General features: G+C 55.7%; 1 protein-coding gene across 1 annotated transcript; it reads right to left on the bottom strand.

The window, feature by feature from the left end:
* Window positions 1-19,439: 19,439 nt before the first annotated feature.
* Window positions 19,440-22,906, bottom strand: BARX1 (BARX homeobox 1). The gene is made up of 4 exons (XM_060153553.1): window positions 22,684-22,906; window positions 20,655-20,946; window positions 20,488-20,572; window positions 19,440-20,090 (listed from the first exon to the last, which is right to left on the bottom strand). The coding sequence occupies exons 1-4, from the start codon at window positions 22,904-22,906 to the stop codon at window positions 19,926-19,928; spliced, it is 765 nt and encodes a 254-aa protein (XP_060009536.1). The 3' UTR covers window positions 19,440-19,925.
* Window positions 22,907-27,982: the final 5,076 nt, after the last annotated feature.

The following is a 27,982-nucleotide window of genomic DNA, read 5'->3' as shown; positions in this document are numbered from 1 at the left end:
CCATCGTGGGGACACTGGGGCTAACGCCCACCCCTAGATGGAGGCCTCTTCTGGGCCTGGGTAGCAAGCCCTCACCTGTCGTCACCACCTTCAGCCACTCTACACTGCTGCTGTCTTTCTGGATAGAAAGTCTGCCCACAGCCCCCCTGCAGGGCCACAGAAAGACCCACCCAAGCCAGCCTCAGGCCCATTGCCAACCTCATCTCCCAAACTCGGACTCTATTGCTGGTGCCTCAGGAATCCTGCTAATTAAGCGCCCGCACCTGACACGTGACCTTTGGCAAAATGCATATGAGGAATGGATGCCAAGCCATGGGCTTGGATCACACTGAACAGGTCCAAGTCCTCGGCCAGCACAGCAGCTCCTGAAGGGAGAGGGAAAGCAGGGAGGAGGACAGAGACGGGGAGGAGGAGGGCAGAGAGACGGAAGGAGGGGAGGTGGGAGGCGCAACAGGGACCATATGCAGCCTACAAAGCCTAAAATATGACCCTTACAGAAAAGTTTGCTGACCTTTCATTTAGACAAACTACAAGTCAATCAACTCAGCCTTGCTCTGTAATATTCACAGCTTTCCACAACATCAGTGGCCGCATTGGGAAGGAATGTGGCCATCCTGTGGTGCTTCCCAAACAGACATATAGGCTACATGGCCTCAGGAGTATGAGTAATAGTACCAGAGTTGCTGTTCTTAACACTTAATATAAATTACTTAAATGTGCATTTATACCGTTTATTTTTCAAAATGACCGTGCTAACCTCTGGCCCACAAACTCTGCAGGCTGGTAAGCCCCCAGAGTGGTACCTGGCATGAGGTCCGTACTGGCCTGTGGCTCAGGGAGACTTCAGGCCCTCCCACCGCTGGGGGTGGGAGTGCTGGACCGAGGTCAGTGTCACTTGAGGAGGGTCTGGGGCCTCAGCCGCACTTCATCATTGAAGAAAGTTCTCCTGGCCAGCGTTGCTCCAGCCTTCAGAAAAGCTATGTTTGAATATTCTGGGCTTTTCTAAACTGGGCCACACGTGATGAGAAGCTTGTATGCCCACAGTGGGAACGCCAGCAGGGGAGTGCCTGAAGCCAGGAGGGTGACATCAGCAAGGCAAAGGTGAGGCCCCAGCACGGAAAAGGGATCTCAGCAGCAGAGCTCGGCTTAGAAACCCACTCATGAGGATGTCCCGATTGCAAACCCTACAGGACTGGGGGCTGACTGCCTAGCACTTGTCACCATGCTCAGTAAAAACTGCTTGGAGGAACTTATGTTTGTAGAAGGAAAGGTGTAAATGCTTTACCCATTCAGCCAGTTGTTTAGCTTGTTCTACTCCAGCCCCCGAAGTCTTTGGACTGTAGGAAGAGACGGCTCCACAATCTTCCATGGGCCACAGTTGCCGCTTCTCCACCACATCCCCACACTAGCTCATGTCCTGTCTCCAGCAGTGGTGCTCAGCAAGTACCTGCTGAGTGAAACTCAAATAAATGAGCTGCAGCCTGAGGACTCCAAAAAGTATTTTGTCAGCAAAGCTCAGCTGCCACAATGTAGCCCTGCTAATCACCTTCTGATGGGATAACGACAGTGTTTCCCTGTCCAAAACCCTGCTGGGCAGACGGTGTTTGCTGATCTCACCTGAGCAGCATGAATTCCTCAGGGGACCTTTCTGGCCACTCCTTCATTCTGACTTGGCGACCCTAACGGGGAAGGCTGGCTTGTCCTTTGGCAGAGGTGGCGTGGATGGGGTAGAACAGAATGGATCCTGCAATGCCCTCTCGGCGGTGACACCCCACCCGGAACTCAGGTTTGAATCCTGGTGCCCACATTATGAGAGGCAAGGTTTGGCAGCTGCATTGGACCTGTTAGCAGACCCTTCCCTCCTCTTTCCTTCTTTAAGCACATCCTCTGATTTTCCTTGGGAGCCCCACCCTCCATCTATGTAGTCTGAGGGACTAACCAGGCCCTGGGATGCAGGATGAGGACATAGCTTGGGCCCCACCCACCATTGTGATTGTTACCTAGATGAGCACAGGACTCCAGGACAGGGGGCCCCATCTTTACTCGAGCTATTAGAAAAAGACAATTATTTCTGTAAGGTGGCTGACAGGCTAAAATGTCAGCCTGGAGCTTGTCACCAGCTTGCCCCACCACGACAGGGGGCCAGAGCAAAGGGGTGGGGTAGGGGACACCCAGCTGAAGACATCTGTTCCCTTCCCTGGATCCCCTTAGTCCCCGGACTTCTCAGTGATGTGAGCTAGCAAATTCCCTTCTGTGTTCAAACCATCGTGGGCTTCTTTCTGTCACTCACGACCCAGTAGAGTCTGGGTTAATGTGGCAGCTCACTTCATTTCACCTTCCCCATCCATAAAACGGAGGCTGCCCCATCTTCTACAAGACTCACTATGCAGGGAACGCTGCCACCTACAAACTTCGACCCGAGGGCAGCCCCATGCAGCGGCATGCCCCAAAACACCAAAGACTGGACCTTGGGAGTAGAGGGGGGACAAGGCAAGTTCCAGCTGAGGAGTGGGGAAGGCTCCAGGGCAAGGGCTAGAATGTCAGATCTAGACATGCCATGTTAGTAAGAGCAGCAAAGACCCCACGGCTCCTCCTGAAAGATGCCCCCAACCTCAGCTCCACCCTGACACCCCAGGCGGGTCACACTGTTGGTCCTGGCTCTGCTGGGTGACTGCCTGCTTCTGCTACAGGCCCAGATCCAGGGTGTCCCCTGGCATCACCCCTTCCTGATACCCCTTGAAGTCAGGCTCCCCGCTACAGACCTGATTCATGGCAGAACAGCCATGAATCTCCTCCCGGCTCTGTCCCCCACAGGACAGCACAGGCTGCACCCGGCCCCAGGCCCAGCCCCCAACGGCAGGCTCTGGTTAATCTGACTGCCATCTGAGACCTGCAGCCAGCTCCTCCAAGAAAGGCCAACTCACAGAGGTATTTCTTTCATTAAAACACGAGAAGAAGAAAGAACGAACAAACACCGGAAAAGAGGCGTTCTGGGAAGCACTGCCGGCGAGCAGGGCGCTTCTCCCTCTCCTGACTTTCTCGTCCCGCTCCATCTTGGTCAGACATTCAATACTTCCTTTTGGAGAACACATAGATTTGTTTGACTTTGAATATTGAATTTGGAGGCTGTTCAGCAATTTCAAATTTCAGGAGTGGGGCGGTGGGGAGACACTGTAAATTAAAAAATTCTTTCCTCTTCGGTTTCTACCCAAGATTGTATATTTTTTTGATGGCAAAATTAGGGATTAACTATAAACATCTGTTTGTTCGATACTGACATGGTTGTGAGAACAATGACCAAACCATTGGCGCTGGGGGAGGGTTGGATGCTGCAAGTCCACGGTGGAAAGCTCTGGGCTTCCTACCAGGATTCCGAAAGTGTGGAGAAAGAAGAGGTGTGGAGCGGGGACGGGGGCAGGGGTGGAGGAAGGAGAGATCCAGGAGAAGGCTGCAGGGCACCCCTCTGTCCCCCAGGGCACCTGCACATGCCTCGGCCATCACTTGTCCTCACTGGACCCGGGGCTCCCCGCCCTGCTCTGCCCACTCAGTCCTCATTGTCAAAGCCTCATCCCCTCACCAGGCTCCACAGGTCCTTCCTGTGCACCTACTGTGTGTCAGGCACTGTGTCTGAGGACATGCGGGAACTCATTTCACTTTAATCACCTCTTTAAAAGCCCTATCTCCAAATACAGTCACATTCTGAGGTGCTCCGGGTCAGGGCTTCAACATATGATTTTGTGGGGGACACAATTAAGGCCATAAAAGAGACCTTACTGAGAACAATGTTGGCAGAGTGATAGGGAGAAGGTAGACATAGGGCGTGGAGGTGTAGGGAGTGGAGAACTGGAGATAACTGGTCAGGACAGTTCTTCCGAGATGTTTAGCTGTGAATGGGGGTGTTCTGGCTACCTATTGATGGGGAGCAAATCCTGCCAACACTTAGTAGCTTAAAATAACAATTTATTTTTCTCATGACTCTGTGAGTTCATTAGATGCTTCTCCTGCCTCACTTGGGTTTGACTGGGGACAGCTGGGAGGTCTAAGATGGCCTCACCCACAGAGCAGGCCATCTGTTTTAGCCATTGGCTAGGAGCTCCCTAGGGCTGCCATCCAGGGTTTCTTGGTTCTCATCCAGGTGTCCTCTCCACGTGGCTGCTTGGGCTTCCTCATAGCATGGCACTGGGTGTGGAGAACCAGCACTCCAAGAAGCCAATCTCCATGGGGCAAGTGTGTATAAAGCCTCTGTTTGCATCATGCTTGCTAATGTCTTACGGCCCACAGTTACCCATATGGCCAAGCCCAGAGTGGGGTGGGAGGGTGAGAAATCTGGAAGGCATGGCTCATGGGAGCACTGAAATCAGTGTGCCACAGGGTCCAGATGCAGGAGTCAGTGGGAGAGGCCTACATGGTGGCAGCAGGAGGTGTTTGCAGGTGGTAGTGACTTGCACATCACTAGAGAAGGGAGAGGCTGGAGGTAGTAGGAGCAGAGTGACAATTTAAGACATGAGAGTTGCGCTTTATTGAGCATTTACTGCACACTCTTTTCTAAGGGCTGGCGACAGCCCAGCAGTGCACTTGTGTTTGCATGTCCACCACACAGAGGCCTCAGAGCTCTACATCTGAACTGGGTGCCCAGCAGAGCCAATAGGCCTCCGGCTTTGTCAACCTCAAAGTCCCCAACCACTGCACTCACTGCATCCCAATGGCAGGTGTGCCTCCAATTCCTATGTTCAAGTCCTGACATATGAACATCCTGACAACAGAATGTGACTTATTTGGAAATGGGGCATTGTAGATGCCTTTAGTTAAGATAAGGTCATATTGGAGTAGGATGGGCCCTAATCCAGCATGACTGGTGTCCTTCTAAAAAGGGCAAATTTGGACATAGACACACACAGGGAGGACACTATGTGCAGATGAGGGCAGAGATCAGGGTGGCGTTTCTACAAGCCAAGGAGCACCAGCAAACCACTGGAAGCTTAGGAGAGAGGCCTGGAACAGATTCTACCTCACAGCCCTCAGGAGAAACCAATCCTACTGACACCTTGATCTTGGACTTCTAGCCTCCAGAGCGGAGAGGCAATAAATTTTTGTTCTTCGGGACCCCCAGTCATGGTGCTTTGTTTTGCCAACCCCAGGAAGCTGATACCCTGGGGGATGAGGTCAGGGAAACTGACAGGAGTGGGGCCCAGACCTCAGGGGGAGCCTGGCTGTTGCAGGAGGAGACTCCACTTCCCTCCCTAAGGAGAAGCAAGATGGGTTCAGGCATAAATAGGGGCACCAAGGAGGACGATGAGCTTGATTTTCCTACTTCAGTTAGAAAGCCAGGGTTTTCACTGGGAGGACGAGGTGGGGACAGACTGGCGCCTGAGTAGTGGTGCATCAATTAGCTATTGCTGCATAAGAAGCCCCCCCAAAATTTAGTGGCTTCAAACCACAGCAGCTGCTTATGGCTCACAAGTCTATGGAGGAGCCGGGCTCCTTCACGAGGTAACTTAGGAACGCTGGTGCAGTGACCACCGGCACCATAGCACTTGAACACAGGCTCACTGGCCCGCACCATCTCAGCTTGTCCTCACGGCAAAGGCAGGAGCCAGCAGAAAGCTGAGCTTGCAAGGACCCCAGGCCGAGCTCAGAACTGGCACTCCTTTAATGCCATCACATTGTACTGGACCCAAGGGGAGGGGGGGATAGATTGCAGAAGGGCATGTGTACAGGGATAGAGGAAGGGGTGAAATCACTCTATCACAGGTAGGGAAGGCATAATATCATTGCCATAGAAGATGAGGGACAGGACTGACCAGGACCCCCAGGAGAATTTCCAAGCAGTGCCCATCATCCAGCTGAGAGGGGAGACTCTGAGTTTGCTCTGGAGTCAGTCCAAAACACTTGCACACTTGAGTCAGCTCCTCTGGCTTCAGGAAGAAGTGTCTGCTGGACACTCTGGTTTGTCCTACAATTTTTGTCCCTTGTTTGGGACGAGCCCATGACCTGGCACACAGGCAGAAAGCCACCAGAACCACTCTACCCGGTTGGAGGCCTGGCTTCCCCGCCCCCTTGCCAGGCAGGCTACTCACTTCTCTGCATCTCTATTTCCTCATCTGTGAAACGGAGGAAATAGGAAGACAGCCCCAATTCTAAAATCTAGAAGGCCCAGAAACCTGGGAGCTGTTTCTGTAAGTTTGTGAAAAAACAATTTGGCGACAGTCCTGACCTTGCACAAGGCCATCTGTGCACTGTTTACCATCTCAGAATCATTGTTCCCACATTCTGTTCAGCAGATAGAGGGCTTGAGAACATAATGCACATACATAGTACATGCATGTGCCTCCCAGTACCTGAAAGCTTGAAGCCAGAAACCATCTGGCACAAGGTTTCCTATGAGGCACTCTGGACCTGAACCACCTTTTCAGTTTCCGGAGATGTGACAAAGTTATAAAGTGTCCAGCAGGTGCCTGGGGGCATGGCAGGAGCCTCCTGATGATACAGCGAAGGTATTGGAGGGATGGAGAGTCAGCTTAGTTATCCACTCCCTGTCGGGGTTCTTAGTACCACTCTAGTGGGGAATGTTGATTATGGCAGATGAGGGTAGGAGTATATGAGAAATCTTTGGACCTTGTGCTTAATTTTGCTGTGAACCTAAAGCTACTCTAAAAAATAAAGTCTTTTTAAAAAAGATATTGGAAAAAAGAAAATGATTTTTTAAAAAATAAAGGAAAAGATCTAACAACCAACCAACTAACCAAAAAAAGCAAATAGATTCAAAGAGAAACATGAAGCGAATCATCGTGCAGCAGATCTGCAGGTAAGAATGGCACACAGCAAGGACTCAGTCAGCTAAAGCTCAGACTGTTATGAGAAAGCCCTGACATGAGAGTCCTCACTCAAGCCTTTGCAACCGGGGGAAGACACAGCTCTGAGACTCACACTCATGGCTTCGTTCAGCATTCAAACATCACACACTGAGCGACTACTGCATGCGGGCATTAGGCCCTGAGTATCCAGGGATACTCTGACAATTGGACAACGATGATGCAACAGAGTGACTTGTAAGAGCACTGGGGAGGCTCCCACCTCAGCCTTGGAAGAGTATGGAGGTCTTCCTGGAGGAGGTGCCCTCTAAAATGACTCAGAATAGAAGCAGGAGTTCGGATGACCAAAAGAGGCCTTGGGAAAGCAAGTCCAATAAGGCACATTTTTATTAGTTCCCCTGGTAACCCTATGGCCCCTCCCCCGGGGGCAGTCTGAGGAATAGCATCCCAACACACACCCAGCTCCCAGCTGACGGGAAGGGAGGGAGTGTGGTGGGCACTAGGCATACCATGGGAACTAGGTTCTCTTTGCAACCCATGCAATGACCAAGAGTTTTATCCAGAATAGGTACAGTGTCCTACATTTAATAATAATAAATTAAAAACATGTAGCCCCCACAGGAAATGGAACAGAAGTATTGAATAAGCATTTCACAAAAGAACATATCTACATGGCAACAAACATAGGGAAAGGCAATAATACAAATTAAAATCCCAGTGAGCTGACACCACCCAGCACAGATGAGGTAAAATGAAAGAGACTGACAGCATCAAGTGCAGGGAGGACTTAGAGCAACCTGAATCCCACAGAAGGAGGCTGAGACGGTGTGGCCACTTTGGAGAGCTGCTGACAGTTTCCACCCGAGCTGAACCTGCGTGCAGTTGTGGCCCAGTGCTTCCACCCCTAAAGCATACCAAATTAAAATGTGGGCAATGTATTCACCAGGAGACCAGACTCAATCAATCAACACATCCGTCCAGTCGGTCTGCAAATATTTATCAGACACCTACCGTGTGTAGGCACCCTTCTGGAGCTAAGGAAGCAGGAGGAATGAAAGAGATCTCATTGTGGAGGGGAAAACAGACATAAACAAGATAAAGCCAAAAAACGGATAATGTGATTTCTAGGGATATGTGCTAAGAGCACTGGAGCAGGGAAAAGTGAGGAAGTAGGCTAAGGGTGCTGGCATGGGCTGGGTGCTGGGGAGCTTACTGAGAAGACAGCAGAGAAGAGAGCATCTGTGAGAAGTGGACAGAGTTGGCTGTGTAAGTGTCTGGAGAAGGAGCCGTCCAGAAGAAGGAACAGCATGGGCAAAGGCCCTGGGGCAGGTATTGGAGAGAAAACTGGGAGGCCAGCATGGCTGAAGAGTTGGTTGGAGCAGAGAGAAGGTGGAGGGAGTCTCAGGGGGCCAGGGAACTTGAGGAGACCAGGAAGGGAAGTGGGTTGCACTCACACGTCCACGTCCCCACTGATGGAGGCAGGCTGGCTCTCACCCACATTTGTATCCCCAGAGCGATAACCTGACATTTTGCAGGTTCTCAAAAGTGCAGCAAGTTGGCTTCACAAGGATAGGACCTGGAGCCCACTGTCCCTCCATGCCCACCTATTGTGTGGACTAGGACCTGACAACTTTTCTTACCTGACCAACGCCTTTCCTGGAGTCTTGGAGCAGGTCCTGGGGGCCCCCAGGTGGGCATCTCAAGCTGCTGTGTACAGGAGGCTGCAGCCTGCACGCCCTGGCCCTGGGGTCTGCAGCACCCCAGAGAGGACCACTGGGCACAGGCACCCCTAGAATCCCACACGACAGAGCTGCCCTGCACACATTCACCACTCTGAGTCCCTATAAATACCCCGGGCTCAGCAGAGAGCCTCCTGATCATATTATGACCAGCCTAAATAAGACTCCTTTAATAAGGAGAAACACACGGCCCCATTTATACACAAGTGTGTAAAATATATTAAAATAATTTTAAATGCATGAGTCACTCACAGAGAGTGTGTTTTTTAAAAAATCACAAACAGTACTTTGTGGTGAAGACAGCAGTGAACAGGGACTTGTCCTGCAGACATGGGACCCTAGCAGGGAAGGAGCACAGACATGCATGGGACACGACCCCATGCCCCTTGCAGGTCAGCACTCCCTCGACGGGAACACTGAGTCCAGGCTTGCACCCAGACAGTAAACAGCACCATCAGCATGGGAGCCTGTGTCCTCCTCACTTTCTACGCTTCACACACCAGCACAGACACCAGTCAGAGCTGATGACCCTGTGGTTTGGGGGCCCAGAAATGACACTTCCCATTTCACTGGCTCGTTCTTGGCTTCAGTTTCCTCATTTACAGACTGGAGAGAAGAACCCCGCCTCTAAGGGCTGGAGGTGCCCTCAGAGGCAGCGCCGCTTGCCACACTGTCCTCTTACAGCCTCTCTCACATCGCACGCCTCTTGTGAGGGGACGCTCAGCCCGTCATGGGCATCCCTGGCAGCTGACGTCGGAAGAAAGCTCTTTTCTGCAGGCACCAGGACCCCTGAGGAGAAAGGCGACCCCATGGGGGCTCCAAGGACTGCTTCTCAGGGCCTCATGCAAGACAGAGCCCTAGCCTCTCCCTGCTCCCTGCCTTGGGGCCAACCCATCACTTTGGGGGTTAGGATTTCAACATATAAATTTGAGAGGAACACAAACATCGAGTCCATAACACCTAGCCCCCTCCAAAAGCAACTAATGAGTTTTCCTTGGTCTTGAGTTTTTTTCAAATATTTGATATGTTTCAAATCATTGCAGTTATAATTGTTGCTCAAATTATCCCATATTGGCCAGCAGGGGGCTCTTCTCCTTGGCCCCAGGTCCTTTTCACATGTACCCAGTAGCCTTAGTCACCTCCTTGCCATCTGTTATAACAAGAAACTCCAAGCTCATCTTGCCTGTTTCCTGCCCCAGACATAGACCAGCTATTTCTCTTACAGAGCCCTGGTTCCTTTTAGTGGGAAAAGAGAGTCCACAGTGAAGGCACCAGATGTGTTCATTGCTACTGGATTTATTGTTTCAAGGAACGTTCAGTGGATAGAGCTAGAACACATGAATTTTTTAAAGATTTTCTTTTATTGTGTTAAAATACGCATAATGTAAAATTTACCATTCACCATTTTTAAGCATACAGTTCAGTGATATTAAACACATTCACATCATTGTTGAGCCATCACCACTGTCCATCCCCACAACTCTTTTGATCTTGTAAGACTGAAACTCTATACATAGCAAACAATAACTTTCCATTTTCCCCTCTTCTCCGCCCCGGCACCCCCCATTCTACTTTCTGTCTGTATGATTTTGACTACTCTAAGCACCTCACATGAGTGGAATCACACAGAATTGGTCTTTTTGTAACTAGCTTATTTCACTAAGCATAATGTCCTCGAGGTTCATCCATGTTGCAATATGTGTCAGAATTTCCTTGTTTTAAGGCTGAATACCATTCCATTGTATGAATAGACCACATTTTGCTTATCCATTCATCCATCAGTGGATACGTGGGTTGTTCCCACCTTTGGTGAATGTGACCAAGGCTTCTATGAACATAGGTGTACGAATGGCATAAATAACTTTTTGTTGCAGGATCAAAGGAGGGAATGAAGACAAGAATGCATGAATGAATGAGCAGTGCGTGCTCAGAGCATCCAGGCCTGGGCTTTCTCCCAGACCCCCAAGGTGTGGTTTCTGTGTCCTCCCTCCCTCCCTCCTCTTGACCTGCACATCCTCCATCAGCTGGGCCATCGGACAGGGCCATTGCTACAAAGAAACACCATGTCCGTTTTTTAGAAGGGCTTCTACCAGTTTGTTTCACACAATGCCTAAGGTCTCCTTGACAAGTGGGAAATGCAAGCAGGAATCCAGAAGCTTCTGAACAGCAGCTGCTGGCATCACACAGACTGGACATCAGGGCAACACTGATGTACTCCTCTGCTTTCTCCTCCCCCTTCTCTGTGTTCTGCTTCCTCCCTCATCTTGCTCCGGCCCTTTCTCCTCCTCCCCCTCCTCCCTGTCTCCTCCTCTTCACACACCAGTGTTGAAGCAAAGCCAGTGGCTGCTTGAAGGTGGGCAGACAGCATCAGAGGATTCCAGAAACTCTTGTAGGTGGACAAACAGCATCAGAGAATTCCAGAAGTTCTTGAAAGTGGATGAACAGCATCAGAGAATTCCAGAAGCTCTGAGCTGGAATGGGTCCTCAGAAAGCATCTATTACATCTGACTGTCTTAAACTTATTTAGCAATTATTCCCTTGTTCAAATAACATGTTACTAGAGCCTTATTAACTCAGAGCTGTCAGTGGGGCTGCTTCGATGGTAACCTTCTCTGACAGTCCTCCATGGAGCTCACCCCATGCACTCCTATTACAAAGGGCAAAATGCCACATGGCTGACAAAAGGTGTTTTCCAGCAAATTCCCACTGGGGGCAACTGGGGGGTAAGATTCTATGCTTACCCACCAACTCCTGGCAGCCACTGGTTGGGGTATATTGTGTGAATTACTGTGAGGATGGGCTCTGGTGGCAGCAAAACCCCTCAGGCAGCCTGAAGCCAGCACTTGCAGGTGGAAGTCAGGCCCGGGCCATCATTCATCCATTCACTCACTTATTCATTCACTGAAGGCCTGACTGACCACAGTCTGGAGGGGATATGTGTGAGTGTCCAGGTTCAGGGCAAGCCCAGGGGATGTGGGAGCATAGCCCGGTGCCCAACCTAAACAGAGAGGTCCCTGGAGAAGCCGTGCCTGAGAAATATCTGCTGTTGGCCAACCGAGGAAGAGTAGAAATGATGCCACAGGCAGGGGAGGGAGCTCCGGAAGGTGAGAGGTTCTAGACATGGTGGAACCCACAGGCCAGGCAGAGGGTGGTGAGGGGAGAGGGTGGACGGGTGGGTTGGCTGGGGGACTCTGGGCCTGGCCCCAGGCAGATGGGAGCTGTTAAACAGTAAACCTGACAATGACAAGGCCCTGAGGTTCCTAGCAGCCACCTGAACGAGTAGAGCTCCCCAAGGCCACACCCAGGGTCTTGACAATCACCCTGCCCCTGCCTCAGTGTACCACCCCAAGGCCCTGGGAGGAGAGGCATTACATTCTAGAGCCTGCTGGAGCGAAGGCCAGGCTAACTATTGTCATATGAGGTCTTCACACACGTCCTCAGCACGTGTTGAGGCGGGAGTACTTGGCCCAGGATCTCCCAGCCTGTAAGTGGCATTCACTCTTCTGGCCCATAGATGTTTCTTGTGCATCTACCACATCCCAGGCACTGTCCCAGGAATGAGGGCGCAGGGATAAGCAGAACAGGCAGGATCTCTGCCTTCCCAGTGGGAGAGCTGGCCAGAAATCCATCAACTGATAACCGCTCCAAAAATTGCACACAATGATAAGTGCCACGAAGACCCATGTGGGAGGAGGGTGGGGCAGAGGGTTGCTTCCTTGACAACACCTGAGTCACTCCCATCAGCCCCTGAGACACCACACAAACATCATGTCATACCCTCAAAATAATTTTTAAAATCCTTTGTGAGAAAATCCTGCTTGCTAAGTGATCGGGCACCTCAAGGAGGATATGAGGTTTTATTATTGGTCCCTATTTTAAAGAAAGGGAAACGGAGGCACAAAAAAGACAGGTAACTCACCCAAGGTCACACAGCTAGTGAGTGGTGTGTCAGGATTTGAACCTAAACTAGCATGGCCCTCAACCACCAAGCCAGGCTCCTTCCATTGCTCTCAGCTAAACCTTCTTAGGAATCTACTTGGGGTTGAGGATGCAGAGCTGAAACAGTAAGTTGCTCTGGCCTGAATTTATACCCCAGCTCTGCCTATGTAAGTATAGGCAAGTCATCTCTTTTCTGAGCCTCAGTTTCCTCATCTGTGAAATGGACTTGGTAGTCTCCAACTTGAAGGGCTTCAAGATTAACCTTGATGACAATTAACCAAAGCAGTGCCCAGTGTTGGTGCTCCATAAATGGTGGAGGCAGTGGTGGCACACTTACAAGCTCAGGGAGGGCACTGGGTTCCAGCTGGGCTCCAAGGCTGGGGGACGATGCTGCTATGAGCTCCCACACCACATCCCCCCAGGAAACACCTGGAGGGTGCCCAGCTCCAGGACCAGGTCAAACCCCTCCAGAGCCCACCCTGCTTATGCCCAGCCCTCCTGTCCCTGTTCACACAGGAAAGAAGTACCCTGCAGGGACCCTGGAAGGGAAAGAGCCCAGCCTGGCATCCTCCTAGCTCTGGGAGTTTTCTGAACATCTGCAGTGCACACCCAACCCAGCAAGAACCGGGAGGTCTGAATCCAGGTCTGTCTGGCTGCAAATCCAGTGTTCCTGTTGCTCAGGAGAATGTCAGGTGGAAAGGAGCTGCTGCTGGGGGCTGTCAGTCTATGCTAGGATTGAGACAGCCATGCCCCAAGACAGACTCCAGGCAAATGCACAGGGCATCACAGCAGAGATGAGTGCCAGCCAGCAAGGCAAGGCAGTCAGAGTAGGCTACCCTGGAAGTGACAAGGGAGCCCCAACCTGGAGGTAGAGAAAGGACACACAGCAGGGGAGTGCAGGGAAGAACATCAAGGCCCAGGAATAGCATGAGCGAGGGCCCTGAGGAAGGAAGGAGCTTGGCATGTTTGAGAGGCTGAAGTACAGCATGTCAACCACAGGCAAAGGCACTTTAGACTGCTTTGCATTTTCCCCACCGTCTACCAGGCAACACACTCCTGTGCTCAAGGTCACATGGTGGTCTGGGAGAGAGCGTGCCCCAGGAAGAACCCCATTCCTGCTACCACCTTCCTTGCCCCCCTTCCCTTTTATTATCTCTTGTCTGTAACTCTCATTTCTGCCCCCTTTCCCCACCTTTCTCCTCTGTCTCTCCCCATCTCCACTGAGTCTCGTCACTCCCCTTTAGCTGTTTCTTTACCCCCTCCACCTCCTCTCTCTCTCTCTCTCTCTCTCCCTCTCTCTCTCTCTCTCTCTCTCTCTCTCTCTCCCCCCCCCCCCTCTCTCTCTCTCTCTCTCTCTCTCTCTCCCTCTCTCTCTCTCTCTCTCTCTCTCTCCCCCTCCCTCCCTCCCTCCCTCCCTCCCTCCCTCTCTCTCTCTCTCTCTCTCTCTCTCTCTCTCTCTCTCTCTCTCTCTCTCTCTCTCTCTCGGCACCCTCCCCCAAATGCTTCTACATTGGTACTCCATTATTGCATCTCCTATCTCTACAACTCTTTTTTGCCTCTCCTCTCTCCGGTTCCTCTCTTTCTACCTCCTGTCCCAGGCCAGTCCCCAGGGCCTGCTCCCGCCTCCACCTGCCCCTTCCCTACGCGGGTGCCGCCTCCTGTGCGCAGCGCCTCAAGCCTTGCTAATGCGTTTCGCATGGCACGTCAGTCAAACACCCTTCTAATGTCCTTAAAGCACGCAGAAAATTGCATCCTTATGAAAAAGAACAAAAAAGCAAATTGCCTGGTGGAGGCGGAGCAGCCGCAGGGCTCTGGTGGCGCAGAGTCCAGAGGGGATGAACTGGCAGAGGTCTGCCGTTGGCAGGAGCCAGAATGCCACCTCCTCCCCACCGCCTTCCAGGCAGCACCGACACCTACCTTCTCACCTCCTTACGTACTACTTTTGCCCACCTCTCCACGTTTGTTCCCACCACTCTGACCTTGTTCTGTGTCTTTAAGACCAAGCTCCAAACTGCCTCAGAACCTTTGCACTTGCTATGTCCACTGCCAGGTAGGCATTCCTTCTTGTCATTCAGGTCTCAGCTGAAGAGTCAGCTCCTGAGAGAGACTCTCCCTGACCACTCTGACTAAAGCTGCCATCACACTCATTGTCTATCACCTGCTTTATTTTCTACAAGGCATTTTTTACTTCCTGAAATCATCTTGTAGATTTAATTGTGGCATCTATGCTTCCAACATGAGATCATTGCATCAGAGACTGAGTGCCGCATGACTAGCACAGTGCCTGACACACAGCAGGCGTTTAATAGATACTTGGTAGACAAATGGATGAGACTCATTCCGGGCAGGCAGGGGCCATTGGGGACCCTAAACCATCTAGAATATACCAAGCTGATGGATAAGGGGCAGTGGAGACCCACAGAGCTGAAATCAGATCCAAATTCTGCTGCTGACAGCTGTGTGTCCCTGGGCAAGTTGCCTAACATCTCTGAGCATTATCTTCATCTTCAGAATGGGAGTAGGGCACCTATCTTACCAGGCTGTAACTGGACCAATGAGGCGGGAAGGGCCTGTATCCCAGTCCTGAGAACCCCACAACATTCAGTTACTGCTTGTTAAATGAATGAATGGCCCAAGAAAGAGCTTGATTAATATCAGACAGTCCATGATAGCGCTGATGTCAGACACCGTTATTTCCTGAAACACTAAGAAGGAAAAATTTTTAAAACGTTGCCAATGAAGACATAACCCAGTGTTTTTTTAGCACCTAGAATTTTTATCCCATACTTACTCAAGGATCTCTTTTGAGCTTAATAAGACATAAATTTCTATCGCAGATCACTACTGAGTTTACATTAAAAGGAAAAAATCAGAGAAATCAATGGACTGAGTGTTCCTAATACTTCTCTGAGGTCAGAGCCACCTATGAATTGATCCCCCCACCCCCCCAACCCACAGCCCTGTCCCCCTTAGCCTCTGCCTGGTGGGTGAGTGGATCCGAGTTCCCTCCATGCTGTTGCCCTGTGTCTTCCTGCACCTTGAGGAAGATCCCTTCCTCCCCCCAGGCTTTGTGGCTTTCTCCATCGAGAGTTGGTGCCTGAGAGGTGAGGGGCCTCCACTGTCCAGCCAAGGATACCTCCTTAGGGACAGTCACATCCTGCAGACACAGGGCCCACAGTGCCTGGAACATACACCCCCCAACAGTCATATGAACCCAGATTTCAGAAATGGGAAGATGCCATCTTAAAGTCAATGAGATGCAGTGTAATAAATACAATGTGAGAACTAGGACAAAGGGAACTTTTGAAGTCACAAAAGGGAGGGGCCCCTGCAAAGGCAGGAGGACCGCCTTCTGCTGCACCATGGATGTGGAGTGGCCTAGGGACCAAGGCCAATGAAGCACTTCAGACTCAGATGCACCACCCTGTTGCTGTTGTCACCTTTCTGCCCTGCCCACCTATGAGGAAAGAGGAGTCCTGGCTTCCTTACTTCCCTAAAGTGGGGCTGGGAGGATGGTTTTGGAGATGTTTCTTTCAGCTCAGAAAGTCTGGGGCCAGACTGAGCTGGAGGGGCCTATGGGGCCTCTGTAGTCATTCTTAGCCTGGCTGCAGCCCTTGAGAAACCTGGGCCTGGAGAGGCCTTGGGGGCAGAGGCTTGGGGGATCAGGTGGTCCCTTGAGTGTAGAAACGAAATCAGGCAGTGGGGCAACCAAAGACGGAGGAGATGCCTGGTTTCTCCTTGGACCCTGGAGCTCCAGGAAGGTCCCTAGGAAGTGTTGCTTACTCCAGGTTGAGCGGTGGCTGAGCGCCGCTTCAGGCCCTGGTTTCCTCTTAGGTACAGTAAGAGAGCACCCTCCGGCTCCAGGAGACGCAAACCTCGCACCTGGCCGGGTTAATGTGGCCCTGGGTCCCTGTTTCTTTTCTTCCACGTTATGGGTTCTCACCAATGACCCTACAGGAGAATCCAAAACAGGGGAAGAGTGTAAACCTGAGTAAACTTTATTTGTTAAAAAGAGGGGCAGCCGAGGGGGGGATGGGGAGCCCCCGCCCGGTTGCGCCTGTCATATCCTGGTGGTGCCGGCTCCGCGCAAAACCAGCGGCCAGTCGGAGGCTCTGAAACAGGCTGCGGACCCCAGGCCGGCCGCGAGAGGCCCACTTCCCCCTGAACGCTTCCTGCGATCCTGGTCTGAGCTGAGCGCTGCACAGAGCTGGGCTCCCGCTTCCGACAAGAAGAACGACTTGCTCAGGATCGGGGTCACAATCCCGCATCTCCGGCCTGCTCTTCAGCCAAACCTCCCCCAAAGTCCCCCTTCTTGCCCAGGCCCCTACCCCCACCCCGTAAAGCCCAGAAGCGCAAACTTCGCTCTCGCCTCCGAGCGCTGCTGTCTGGCTAATCCCGGGTGCTGCTCACGGGGTCCTGGCCGCCACGGGCGTTCCCCGTCCACCCCCATTCCAGGTCCACTTATCTCGGGCTCCAGAGACACAGCCGCGACCTCCTTTGCTCTCCGGTGTGGTCTCCGGGTTTTGTTTCCCAGGACGTTGGGGCGGAGAAGAGATTTGTGCAGCAGAGGGGGAGGGAGCGAGAAGACCGTCCCTCCCCGAAGGCCCGGGACTGGAGAGAGGGGAGCGGTTGCCACCAGGCAGGGAGGGGGCTTCCGCACAGGGTGGCCCGGGTGGCCGGGATGGGGTGTCACTCTGGCCTGGCGACTGCATCACCGTCCGTGGAAAGGTTGCCGCTCTTCACCTAGAGTCCTGATTCTGCGGGCTATGGCCCGCGGTAGAAGTCTTGGGATGGTCAGTAAAACTTCTGCCTCCGAGCCTTTGGTTTTTTTCTGGAGCGGGCCTGAGCTTCCATCGGGTCTCATAGGAATTACCCAAGCAAGGAACCCCGAGGTGCCAGGACGCAGCCGGCACACGGCCCCGTCCTCTCCCGGGCCTCCGGGTCTCGATCTGCTGCAGTCACCCCGTGCCCTGTCCGCCGAGGAGCACAGCGACGCAGGCGGTGACAGAAACCCCTCCCACCCCCTCTCGCACTGGAATCTGGACCCCCTTATTTGGGGCCCAGCTCCCCCACTGACCGGCTGGTGACCTCATGACAGCAGTGCCCCCATCAGGTTCCCCAGCTGTGCCTGGAGGGGTTGCCCTTGCGCCGTGGCACCGGATTTGCTGTCCGCCCTTCCTCTCTCCCTCCCTCTTAGAGCCCTAGTGCTTTATGGCCCTTTCCTCCAGTCCAGTGAGGGGGCTGCCTTGGGGAAACACCATAGAACCACAAGGCAATGTGCCCGAGGTTGCATTCCTCAGATTTAATAAAACCTGAGGACCCCAAACGAGGTCCCAGAATGGACTGAAGGAGTGTGGGTCAGTACGCCTCCTCTCTCCTCTTCCACTCTCCTTCCACAACTCTGCATCGTTAACAAAGGCTGTGATGGAATTTCTGTCCCCCAGGCCCAGGAGGGACAGAACTCGAATTTTCACTCCCACCCCTGCCACACTTCGAGGTGGAGAGGATTAAACTCAGTAGTGTACCTGACTTGGCTAGCCTGGGCCTGGCTCAGGAAGATTACAGCAGGACCACTACATTGAGCAGAACTGGGGGTAACCCTAAGGGCTGGAAGGGATTAGAAGGTGCACTCACACACTGATGGTCCATTCCTTCCCTCCGGACTGCAGGTTTTCTCAGGCCCTTCAGGGGACAGTGACAAGTGAATATTCTGGGAGCTGTTTCAAGGTTAAGAGCCTAGAAAGGGAGCTTATTTTCCAAAGACTTGGCAGGGCTGGGGCTTGCAGAGAATTGCCTGCTGCCCTCAGAAAACACCCTCTTTCTCACTCCTCCCAGCCTTAAACCAAGGCCTGAGATGCTCGGGTACCAGTAATCCAAGTGCAGGTTTCAGGAAAGGGCGATCAAGCAGCGATTTAAAAAGGAAGTCATCAGCCGCTGCAGGTGGAGGCCATAACGGTTTTCACATACTGAAATGCAAAGTCTTCGTCTCAGCATAATGTTCCTGACTCTCTTTCCCTCTTATTTGCACCTGCAAGGACCTGGTTTCAAATCTCCGTTCTGTTTGGAACTCTGCAGGACCAAGTTTCCATCTCTCCCCTAGCTTTAACCAGCAAAGTGGCCATTTTTCCATTTCCATACCCTGGTGGTAGTCCTAGGAAGCACAAAAAACAGGAACCAACATGCAAGCTCCCAGCCCAGACTAGACCAGAGAGGAGGCAACCAGGAGGCAACCGAGGCTTTCCGTGTGTGGGGAGGAGGGAGGGAGGGCAAACACGTGCCACCAAGCCGCGCCCCTGGAAAGGGCACCCTGCGTGACCTTGAGCAGTTTGGAGTCCTCGGCCCTCTGCCTCGGTCAGGTACTCCCACAGGTGCCGGTACTCGGCTGCCAGATGCCTCCCTCCTGTGTATACCGTGGAAAACTTGAAAACTCAGGGAGTCAGGCGCCTCTGCAGGCTGGAGCTGCGGATGGTGGCCGGCCTCTGTGCAAACCCCGAGTCCTTGGTTTCCCATAGGCCTCAGGAAGGGCTGGCCCGTACAATCTCAAGGACCTCGCAGTTAGTCCTTAAAGCCCCAGGAGACTGAACCAACAACAGGAGGCGGCTCTCAGCCCCGGGCAACTTCCGGAGTGAGCGCCGCGGTGCCCTCGGGCTGGCGACCCCTGTGTAGCCCGTTTGCTACCGTCTGGAGTGCCCTGGGCTGAGAAGGAAGGGCAGGAGGTTCAGAGTGACCCTCATGCCCAGAGTGGAAGCGATTCCTAGGATCCTGCAGCGACGGAGCTGCCTGCGTGCCCGGCCCGGGCCAGGTGGAGCAGGTCACGGCTCGAGTCCACGTAGCCCGGGGAAAGGATGTTTCAGAAGACACTGCGCGTGTCCCTCTTACCTCGCCGCGTCCCCCCTGCCAACGTCGCGGATTCAGAAACCGCCCCCCCATCAAGTCCCGCTGTGTCATAAAATATTTTATTGGAAAAAAATCACCGTCTTCGTAAGAGAGGGGTAGGGGCCGCAGCGATGTCGGGTTGTCCGGGCGCCATCTCGGGCCGTGGTGGCCTGCGCCGGGCCGCGGGGTCCCCCGACGCGCGGAAACGGGTGTGTGCCTGGAGGCGTCCGGGCCCGGGGGGGCGGCCCGAGGCGACTGGGGGGTGCAGGATAGGATCGGGGCGTGAATGCTCCTGGAGCGCCTGGCTACGGCGAGCTCCGAGAGGAGGCGACCTTCCGCCGCGCTGGACGTGTTTCCAGGCTAGGGCCCGCGAGCGCACGGGTTTGGCTTCAGGGTCTGTCCTTCCTTGTTTGGCCCCTAAATGTCCGCATTCAAGGTAATAATAAAAAGTTTAGAAAGCAAACGGCGTGGACGCAGAAGGGCCGACTCGCGGCTTCCGGCGGGTTATGGGGGCCGCGGACTGCGCTGGGGTTCCCTGGGCCCGAACCCTCTGCCGCGCTCAGTCCTCGTGGCTCCGGTCGCCGGCCTCGCCCGGCGCCTCCGCCGGCTTCTCCGCCTCCTTGGCGCGCTCCTGCTCCGTGAGCTGTTCGCTCGTGGGGATGGAGTTCTTCTTGGGCCTCCCCTTGGGCTTGGTGGGAGACTCCAGGCCGCCGCCCTGCAGCACCTGCGCGGGAGACGGGCGGCACCGCGTTGAGCTGGGACTGGGCCGGGGACCCCCGCGCCCTGTGTCCAGGCAGGGCCTGAAGAGCCCGAGGCCATTCGAGGCCGCGCCTAGCCCCCGGGAAATGGCGGCCATTTGTCTGAGCGCTGCTAGGGAAAAGCGACCAGAGGGTCCGGCAGAGGGGTTCAAGTCTTCCAGGAATCCTGAGGGTTCAGGGAGCGCGAAAGGAGCTGAGCTAGGGCACCCAGTGGGACAGAGAGCAGAGAGGGTCCCTCTGGGCACCAGGCACCGAGGGAATCGGGAGGGTTGGGCATAAGTCTCCATGGTGGAGAACCTCTTGAAGAAGGCTACAGGGGCACGGCCGCAAATAGAGGGCGCAGAATGCCACAAAAACACTCACTATTTTCTTCCACTTCATCCTTCGATTCTGGTACCACGTCTTCACCTGCAACTGGCTCAGACCCAGGGACTCGGCGAGATCTATTCTGGAAAGAGCGGGGTGCACCCTCAGCAGGGCAAGCAGCCCCCCTCCCCCTACCCGCTGGGCTTAGCCTGGCCCCGCGCTACCTGTCGGGCGTGGAGAGGTACTTCTGCTTCTCGAAGCGTTTCTCTAGGCCCATCAGCTGCAGCTCGGTGAACACGGTGCGGCTCCGACGCCCCTTCTTGGCCTTGGTGCCCGGCTCCCCGGCGCCAGGCGCCTCCAGCTTCCCGCGGAGCTGCAGCTCGAGCGGCAGGTGCGGCGCGCCGGCAGCGCCGGGCAGCCCAGGCCCCGCGGCAAGCAGCGCCGAGCCCAACCCGGAGCAGCCAAGCGGCGCCAGCGGGAACTTAAACACCGCTGCCTGCTCGGCCTTCAGCACGGCTGCGGGGAGAGAGTGGGGAGCCGGGTGAGCTCGGGCCTTGCTCCTCCTCCTGGAGATCCTCGCACCATGCGCCCTAGCCGAGAGCTCTCTCTCAGCCGGTGACCCCAACACAAAACCTTCGCGCTGGCCGGGAAGTGAGAGATTTGCGCCAGGCACCTAGGCTGAACCTCCTCGACGCCAGGGTCCCCAGAGTCTGGGAAGGGGACCTCCCCCACCCGGGCTCTGCCTGGCATTCTCCAGGCCCCAGCTGCTCTGAGATTTCAGGATTCTCAATGAACAAGGTCGAAGCTCCCAAACACATAGAGTATGTGTCACGGAAAAGGGAAACCAAGAAAAAACGGCACAGAGTTAGGAAGATAAGCATTTGCCCCAACTAAATAGGCTTTGCTGCATTCAGGGGTGTGGGGAAGAGTTTCAGTGGAGGAAGCACATCTGCTCTTCTGTGCAGGGCAAAACAGCCAATTCTGAGGGGCAGACAGCGGGTTGTCAGCAGGGGTGAAGTTGGGCGCTTCCCGGAAATTCCAAAGCACCCCAAGAAATGGGAAATTTGTTCTTCCTGTTTTCTCCGTTTAGACTCTTCCCCACGAAGACGTTTCAGTTTTCATTAGTCCTAAACGATTTTTTTTTTGCCCGCTTCAAACGAATTATTAACAGTGCAGCTGGAGGCAAAAGGCAGCAGAGATTGGACTCAAAACGAACAAACTGGCCCTGCGGCCCCCCAGGCAGGCGGAACACTGGCTGGAGGTTCACTGCATGTGGAGGAAGTCGGCTCCCTGGGCTGAGGTCACGCTAGAACGTAGAAGGGCTCCCTGCCCAGATAGGCATCTCACTACCAGTGAGTGCTCTAGCCCCGATGGAATCGGGAAGGGCCCAGGCAAGATGTGCGGGTGAGTATGAGGAGAGAGCCCAGAGGGGAGAAAGGATCCTTGGGGGAAGGTGAGAAAGGAAGGGCAGACCCACCCCACTGAGAGAGGCCGGTTGGAGAGAGACGGGGAAAGGCCAGAAGAAGGGGTGCAGTGGAGAGGGCACAGAAGGTCAAGACAGGGCCCCGACAAGGAAAGAAGAGAACCGAAAGGGACAGAAAAAGCCTGAGTTGCTGGTTTAAGCTCTGCCAAGGTGCAGCCGACCTGGAGCAGAAGGGCCATTCGGGCAGCAGCTCACAAACAAGCCTCTTGTCCCCAGGCAAGGCCCAAGGGGCTCTGTGCTACAGCACAGGTCGGTTCGTCGCCAGCCTGAGACCCCGGGCTCTGGGAGGCTCCGGGCTGGCTCGGGCCAGCGTCAGCCCCCAGCATAGCACTCGGAGACACGGGCCTCTTTCCCAAAGGTCCGGCTTTCCCGGCTTGGGCAGCCGCGGCCACTCCCAGCCAGCTCTCTGTGGGAAGGCCCAGGCGCCCGCGGCCTGAGGTCGCTTTGACCCGAAGTCTCACATTAGTAGTCTGGTCCAGCGCCCACGATGGGGATGCGGGCTCGGGTCCCCGGGCCTGGACTCCTCGGGGCTGGAAACCGCAGGGTCGCAGCGAAGAAGAGAGCGAATGCCCTCCCGGCAGGCCTGGCCCACGGGCACGAGGCCTGGCTTCTGCGCGGCCCAGCGCCTGCCCCCTTTGCTTCCCCGCCGGGAGCGCGCGGAGGGAACGGTCGGGGGCCTGCGTTCCCGGAGCTGCGTCCGAGAGACGCCGCGGCTCGCTTCCTCCCGCCGAGCCCGGCCAGCGCCCCGCGGCCCCAGGCCCCGCACGTACCCAGGTGGCTGTGGAAGGGCCGCGCCGCCAGCAGAGCCTGCACGCCGAATTTGAGCAGCTCGCCCGCGGCGGCGGCGGCGGCGGCAGGAGCGGCGCCCTTGGGCCCCGGAGGCTCAGTGAGGATTTCCTCGATCATGAAGCTGCGGTAGCGGTGCGGCCGGTGGTCGGCGCAGCCCTCGGGCGGGCCGAAGCGCACTGCGCCCGGCTCCCCCGGCCGCTGCATCGCGGCGCCCCGGGGCTTGGCGGCGGCAGCGGCTGGGGCGCGGGGCCCGCGCGGGGGTCTAGGCCGGCCCGCAGATCCGGGCGGCGCGCGGGCGCCGGTTCATGCCCCCTCCCCCGCCGGCCGGCCGGGCGGAGGCACAGGGCGCGGGCGGGGCGCGCGGGGCTCGGCCGGTCGGACCCGGGACTGCGCCCCCGCCCCACTCTGCCGCGCCTCTAGCCCCGCCGGCCCCGCGTCACCGCCCCGCCCCGCCCGGCCGCCCCGCCTCGCGTCGCCGCCCCCCACCCCCCAGGCCGAGCCCGAGGGAGGGCCAGAGATGGGAGGGTGGCAGGAGGGAGGGGGCCGGGAGAGGGGCCGACCGTCCCAGACAGAGGGAGACCCAGCGGAGCGCACGCCCAAGAAGGATCGAGCCGGAGAGCTCGGGAGACAAGACCCCCGGGGATGGGAGCTGAGGGATCGAGAGAGAGGTGAGAGAGGGTCTACAGCGAGACAGCGAGGGCCACACAAGATGCGAGACAGTGACGTGAGGATGCCAGGGACACCGAGACGTGCGCAGAGAGCAACCGACAGAGGCGCGGGAGTCAGCGGGCCCTGACGTGCCGGAGAGCACAGAGGCAAGCAGGACAGAAAGAGGGGGCAGTAAAGAAAGAGATGGGACAGCTATCAAGGCGAGCGGCCTGGGCGGGGTTTAGGGAGCCCCGGAAAGATCAGGAGGAGGAGAGGCAGAGACCCCGAAGCTCGGCTGGAAAGGGGGTGGCGGTGCTCAGCCTCCGTGCCGGGACGCATGGCTGCCCGCCCGGGCGGGAGTGCAGCAGTGGGCCGGGTGCAACTCGCAGGGTAGTAGCTTCACCTGTGCCTCAGTTTACCAGGTACTGCCTCATTTCTCCTGAACTGCCCTGAGAGGCAAATTTCTCCAGCCAGAATTTGCTTGTATTACCAAGTGGTATGTGGACACATCTACACAACCCTAGACGCTGTGGAGTGGGTTGTGTTCCCCTAGTTCTAGCAAGAGATGGATGCCAGGACAAGGAAAGCCTGCAGCTTTGCCTTTTCGCAGTTTTGGAGCATCGGAGAAAACCAGTACTGGGTGGAGCTGGGTGAGAAGCCACAGGGTGCCCTGGGAGTCTGGGGATAAACTCTGGTGTGACCAGCCTCCTCTCTGAACTGTAAAGTCCCCAGTGTGACTGAGGAAGGCCAGAGGCTTTGCTAGCTGCTCTCTTCATCATTGGGGGAATATAAGTCCAAGTCGTGGGGTGAACAATCCCAAAGCTCAACTCTCCGCTGAGTTTATCTCTTTGGCGATGCCACTTGAGGCAAGCCACGGCCCCATTCTGGACCTCAATCTCCTTACCTGTCCCTGAGAAGATGCTGACACTCGGCTCCAGGGAGGCTGTGAGGACTTCGTGCGGGGGGGGGGGGCTGTTCCCATGGGCTCCACAGGGTCTGTTAGAGAGGAGTATATAGTTTGTCCAGGCAAGGAGGGTGGGGTGTCAGTGGAGATGGATGGGTGTCCCCAGGAGACTGGGGAGGGTGCCTGCCCCTCTCCTCCTGCCCATCGGGAGTCCCTCAACTGGGGTCCTCGGCCACTTCTCCTTCTCATGTGAGCTCTGCCTTGGGCCTCAGTGGTCACCTCTGAAAAATAGGATCTACCACACCCATGGCCCTGCCCCAAGATGGTGCATCTTCTGTAGCTCCAGCTGCTAGTGGTGAGACCCTGGCACCTGCCCCAGACCCTGTGTGGACTGGGAGATGCCCAAGACTCATTGTCCATAGGGACAAAGAGAATGTCTTACCAGAGTCTCTAAAAGCCCAGCTGCCTCTCCCCCTAGAGGCTGAGTGACTTCAGCCAGGGCTGCACCTTTCTGAACCTCCCGGCCATCATCAGAACTGAAAGGTGGCCTCCAGGTGCTCCATGTGTGGGTGATCTTGTGAGTCACATAGCTTCTCAGAAGGGGACAGTGTGGGACCTACTAAGAGTGATGGTATCCCATACTAGGCAGGCCTCTATCCCAGTAGGAGGTAGACAGACAGGGGTGGTTCTGTGCCACCTCTGTTGGCCCAGCAGCCACCCGGCAAACAGAGAAAAGCCAGTGTCTCCTGGAGCCCTGGGCAGTCCAGCTGGGACCCCTCCCTAGATAGGTGCTTGGGTGTCACCCAGTCCAACCACCCACTTTCTCAGATGGTGAAACTAAGGCCCAGGAAAAAGAAAGTACTGGCCCAGGGACCACAGGGAGCAGGGTTGCTCCCTGTGTATATGGTATGGGGCCCATTTTTCTCTCACCTCCCTCCACCCAGTAGGGCCCACTGGCCATCTCTTTTTTCTTCTCCTCCTCCCTTCCACATCTTCCCGAGGGCATAGCCTAGTCTGCTGTGAGGGTTAGGCCTAGCCACCCCCACTCCATCCCTTCACCTCCTATTTGGGCCCCTGACTGAAGCCACCTGGTTTTGAAACGTCTCTGCTCCACACAATTGCCTCCCTGAAGGTCTGAGTTCCTCCAGGTGGGAGCTCAGGACCCAGATCAGAGGACTTGGGAACCACATCGATCAGCTCTCACCAAATCCATTTTGCCCCCAGTCCTGGGTCAGGTTTAGGGGTAGGAGGTTATTTTCAGTATTGAGGCCTCACCTCTAGATTTTGGGGAGTCAGAAGACCAGTGCTGTCTAGCCCCCACCCTATTTCACGGGTGCTGAGTGGTCAGAGTGCTTCCCCTCAGCTCCTCGGGATAGTTCCAGGTGGCTGCGGCTGAGGGCTGAGCAGTGGCGTCTGCTGGGAATGAGGCCCCAGGGCCCTTTTGGGGAATGCCCTGGAGCATTGGAGGTCCGAAGGGCTAAGAGAGCCAGGTCCGCCCAGTCACCCCTCAAGGCCCTCCCCTTGGTGGGTAGGCCTCTGATCTACCCCCTCCCGGTCTGTCTGTGCACCGCGTGATCCCAGAGAGAACTACAGATAAACCCCTTTTAGGCGAAAAAATGTTCAAAACAGCAGCAGGGCCTCCTCTGCTCGGGAATTGCAGCATTGTTGGCTGGGAAAGGATTCCCAGAGAGAGGGGTCCCTCCTCCCTGCGGGAACAGAGGCCCAAAGAAGGAAAGCCCCCCCGCACCCCGGGCGACGGGGCCTCGGGGCCTCTCCCGAGGTCCCAGCCCTGCAATCCCCACCCCAGGGGCGCAGCCGCCGTGCCCAACTCCTGGGACCCAGCCCGGGCCTCCAGCCGCCGTTGCCGCCGCGAAAATCCCGGAAACCGTCCGCTCTCGGCGGGCGCAGTGGAAAAGGTGACCTCAGCGCCCGCGGCCAGCCGCCCTCACCGGCGGCCAGGCGGCGAGGGGCTTCGGGCGGTAGGGGGGTCTCGGCGCCGCCCGGACGCCGGGTGAGGCCCCCTCCCCACCGCTGCTCTGCTCCTCAGACCCCACAGCCGCGTTGGAGGGGCAACGCGAGGGAGAGGGTTACTTCCCTCCTTAATAGAACCCTCTCAGGCCAGGCATGCCAGGTTCCAGAACTTCTCCTCCTCCACCTAAGCCCTCCTCCTCCCCTAGCGCTTCCCGGGTCGGTTTCTGGAGCCGATTGGGCGAAGGGGTCCCCGAACCACTGTACAGATGGGGAAGCTGAGTCCGGATGTTGGCAGGCCTGGGCAAGGTTGGTGGCCAAGGTCTGGGTGCTTCTGCATTACCTGGAGTGTTCTGGGCCCAGCCCCCCCTCCAGCACCCACCCAACCCCGGCCCTTTTTGGTTCGTCCTCCCTCCCAGTTGTCGCGGGTTTTTATCCTACTTGGCAAAGCAGAGGTGGGGATGGGAACCAAGGGGCGCTTTCTTCTGGACCGGTCAGCTCACCGTCTAGAAGCTGCCAACGGGGAGTCCTACGCCTCCCCCCACCCCCAACTGACAGACCGGGAAACCGAGCCCGGAGGAGCTTCGCTGTCCCTGCCCCCGCACCCCACGCCCTGTGCCGGGCCTCCTCTATGAGGACGCGCACGGTCAGTGCCCGGAACGAAGGTCATCCTCCACTCGCTTCTTTCTGTAAACTGTCGCTTCTGATTGTCCCCGGCCCAGGGCAGGCTGGCGCTGGAGGCGGTGGCTATCAGGCGGGCGCTCCGGCTCGGTCTCCGTGGGCAATGCCAGAAGGAAGCCACCTGCACTCGGCCGGGAACGCATCGTTCGGTCTGAGGCCCGTGCCCGTTCTTGCGCCTAGTGTCTGAATCCAAGACTGCCGACATCTGCCTTGCCTTCAAAACAGAAAATCTCGAGGTTATAAAATTACTCCGTCTCCACGCTCGCAAGTCACATCTCCCGGTGACCGCACAATCACTTTCTCGCTGGCGAAATGGGTCTCTAATGACGCCTTCCTTTATGAACATTTCAAAGTCATGTGTGGACTTTTCGTTTTGAATCATTTCAAACACCTGTGAGCTCGGGGCTCAAAGCGCGTTTTGGGGCAGCACCTTGAGACACATTCCTCTCTCTCCCTTTCAAATTCTCCCTCTTCAAGTAATTTACAAATTTGTTCCTTTGGAAATAGTTACTTTATTTTTGTTTTGTAGCTAATTTTTAATGTGTGCTTTTCTATAGAAGTGTGAGTTTTAAAAGATAGATCCATAGGTAGGTAGTAATTGCCTTGACGTAGCTAAGACCCGGTTTTTGATGCCCCCAGAAACCCAGAGCGATCCTGCTGGTCACAGCGCAGACCCCGGGCCATTCTGCACCACACCCCTCCCCCCACTCCCAGGCATTTCAGCCTGGCCCGGGAGGCTCTAGCAGCTACCTTGGTTCCTAGTAGAGTCGTGAGAAATAGCGGCACCCGAGGCCACAACCTGGGCCCGGAAGCAGTGGCCGCGGGTGCCTCGGCTCGCTGGGGCCCCAAGGCTTGCTCAGGAGCTGCTGCGCGCGGATACCGAGGCCGTATGTGGGCAGCCCGGGGAGCTCCTTTGGGCTTCTCCCGGTAGTGGCGGTGGGGTGTGCGGGTCCTTCCAGAACGTGCCCTGAGACAAGGGCGCCGTGCTCCGGGGACATGGGTGCCAGGACCAAGAGGCTGGGTCCGACTCCTGCTCGGGCGCCAGTCAGGGACCCCAGTTCAGGCTCCAAGCCCTTCTG

This window comes from Lagenorhynchus albirostris, chromosome 7 (genome assembly GCF_949774975.1).
Source record: "Lagenorhynchus albirostris chromosome 7, mLagAlb1.1, whole genome shotgun sequence".
NCBI lineage: Eukaryota > Metazoa > Chordata > Mammalia > Artiodactyla > Delphinidae > Lagenorhynchus > Lagenorhynchus albirostris.
The sequence above is the reverse complement of the archived record's forward strand: the minus strand, read 5'-3'. Positions and strand labels throughout refer to the sequence as shown.

Excerpts from the sequence above, each read along its gene's own strand:
- BARX1 (XM_060153553.1), bottom strand. The coding sequence starts at position 22,906 with ATGCAGCGGCCGGGGGAGCCGGGCGCAGTGCGCTTCGGCCCGCCCGAG. Across the intron at positions 20,947-22,683 it reads GCCCTTCCACAGCCACCTGG|CCGTGCTGAAGGCCGAGCAG; the intron begins GTACGTGCGGGG and ends CTCTCCCCGCAG. Across the intron at positions 20,573-20,654 it reads TACCTCTCCACGCCCGACAG|AATAGATCTCGCCGAGTCCC; the intron begins GTAGCGCGGGGC and ends CGCTCTTTCCAG.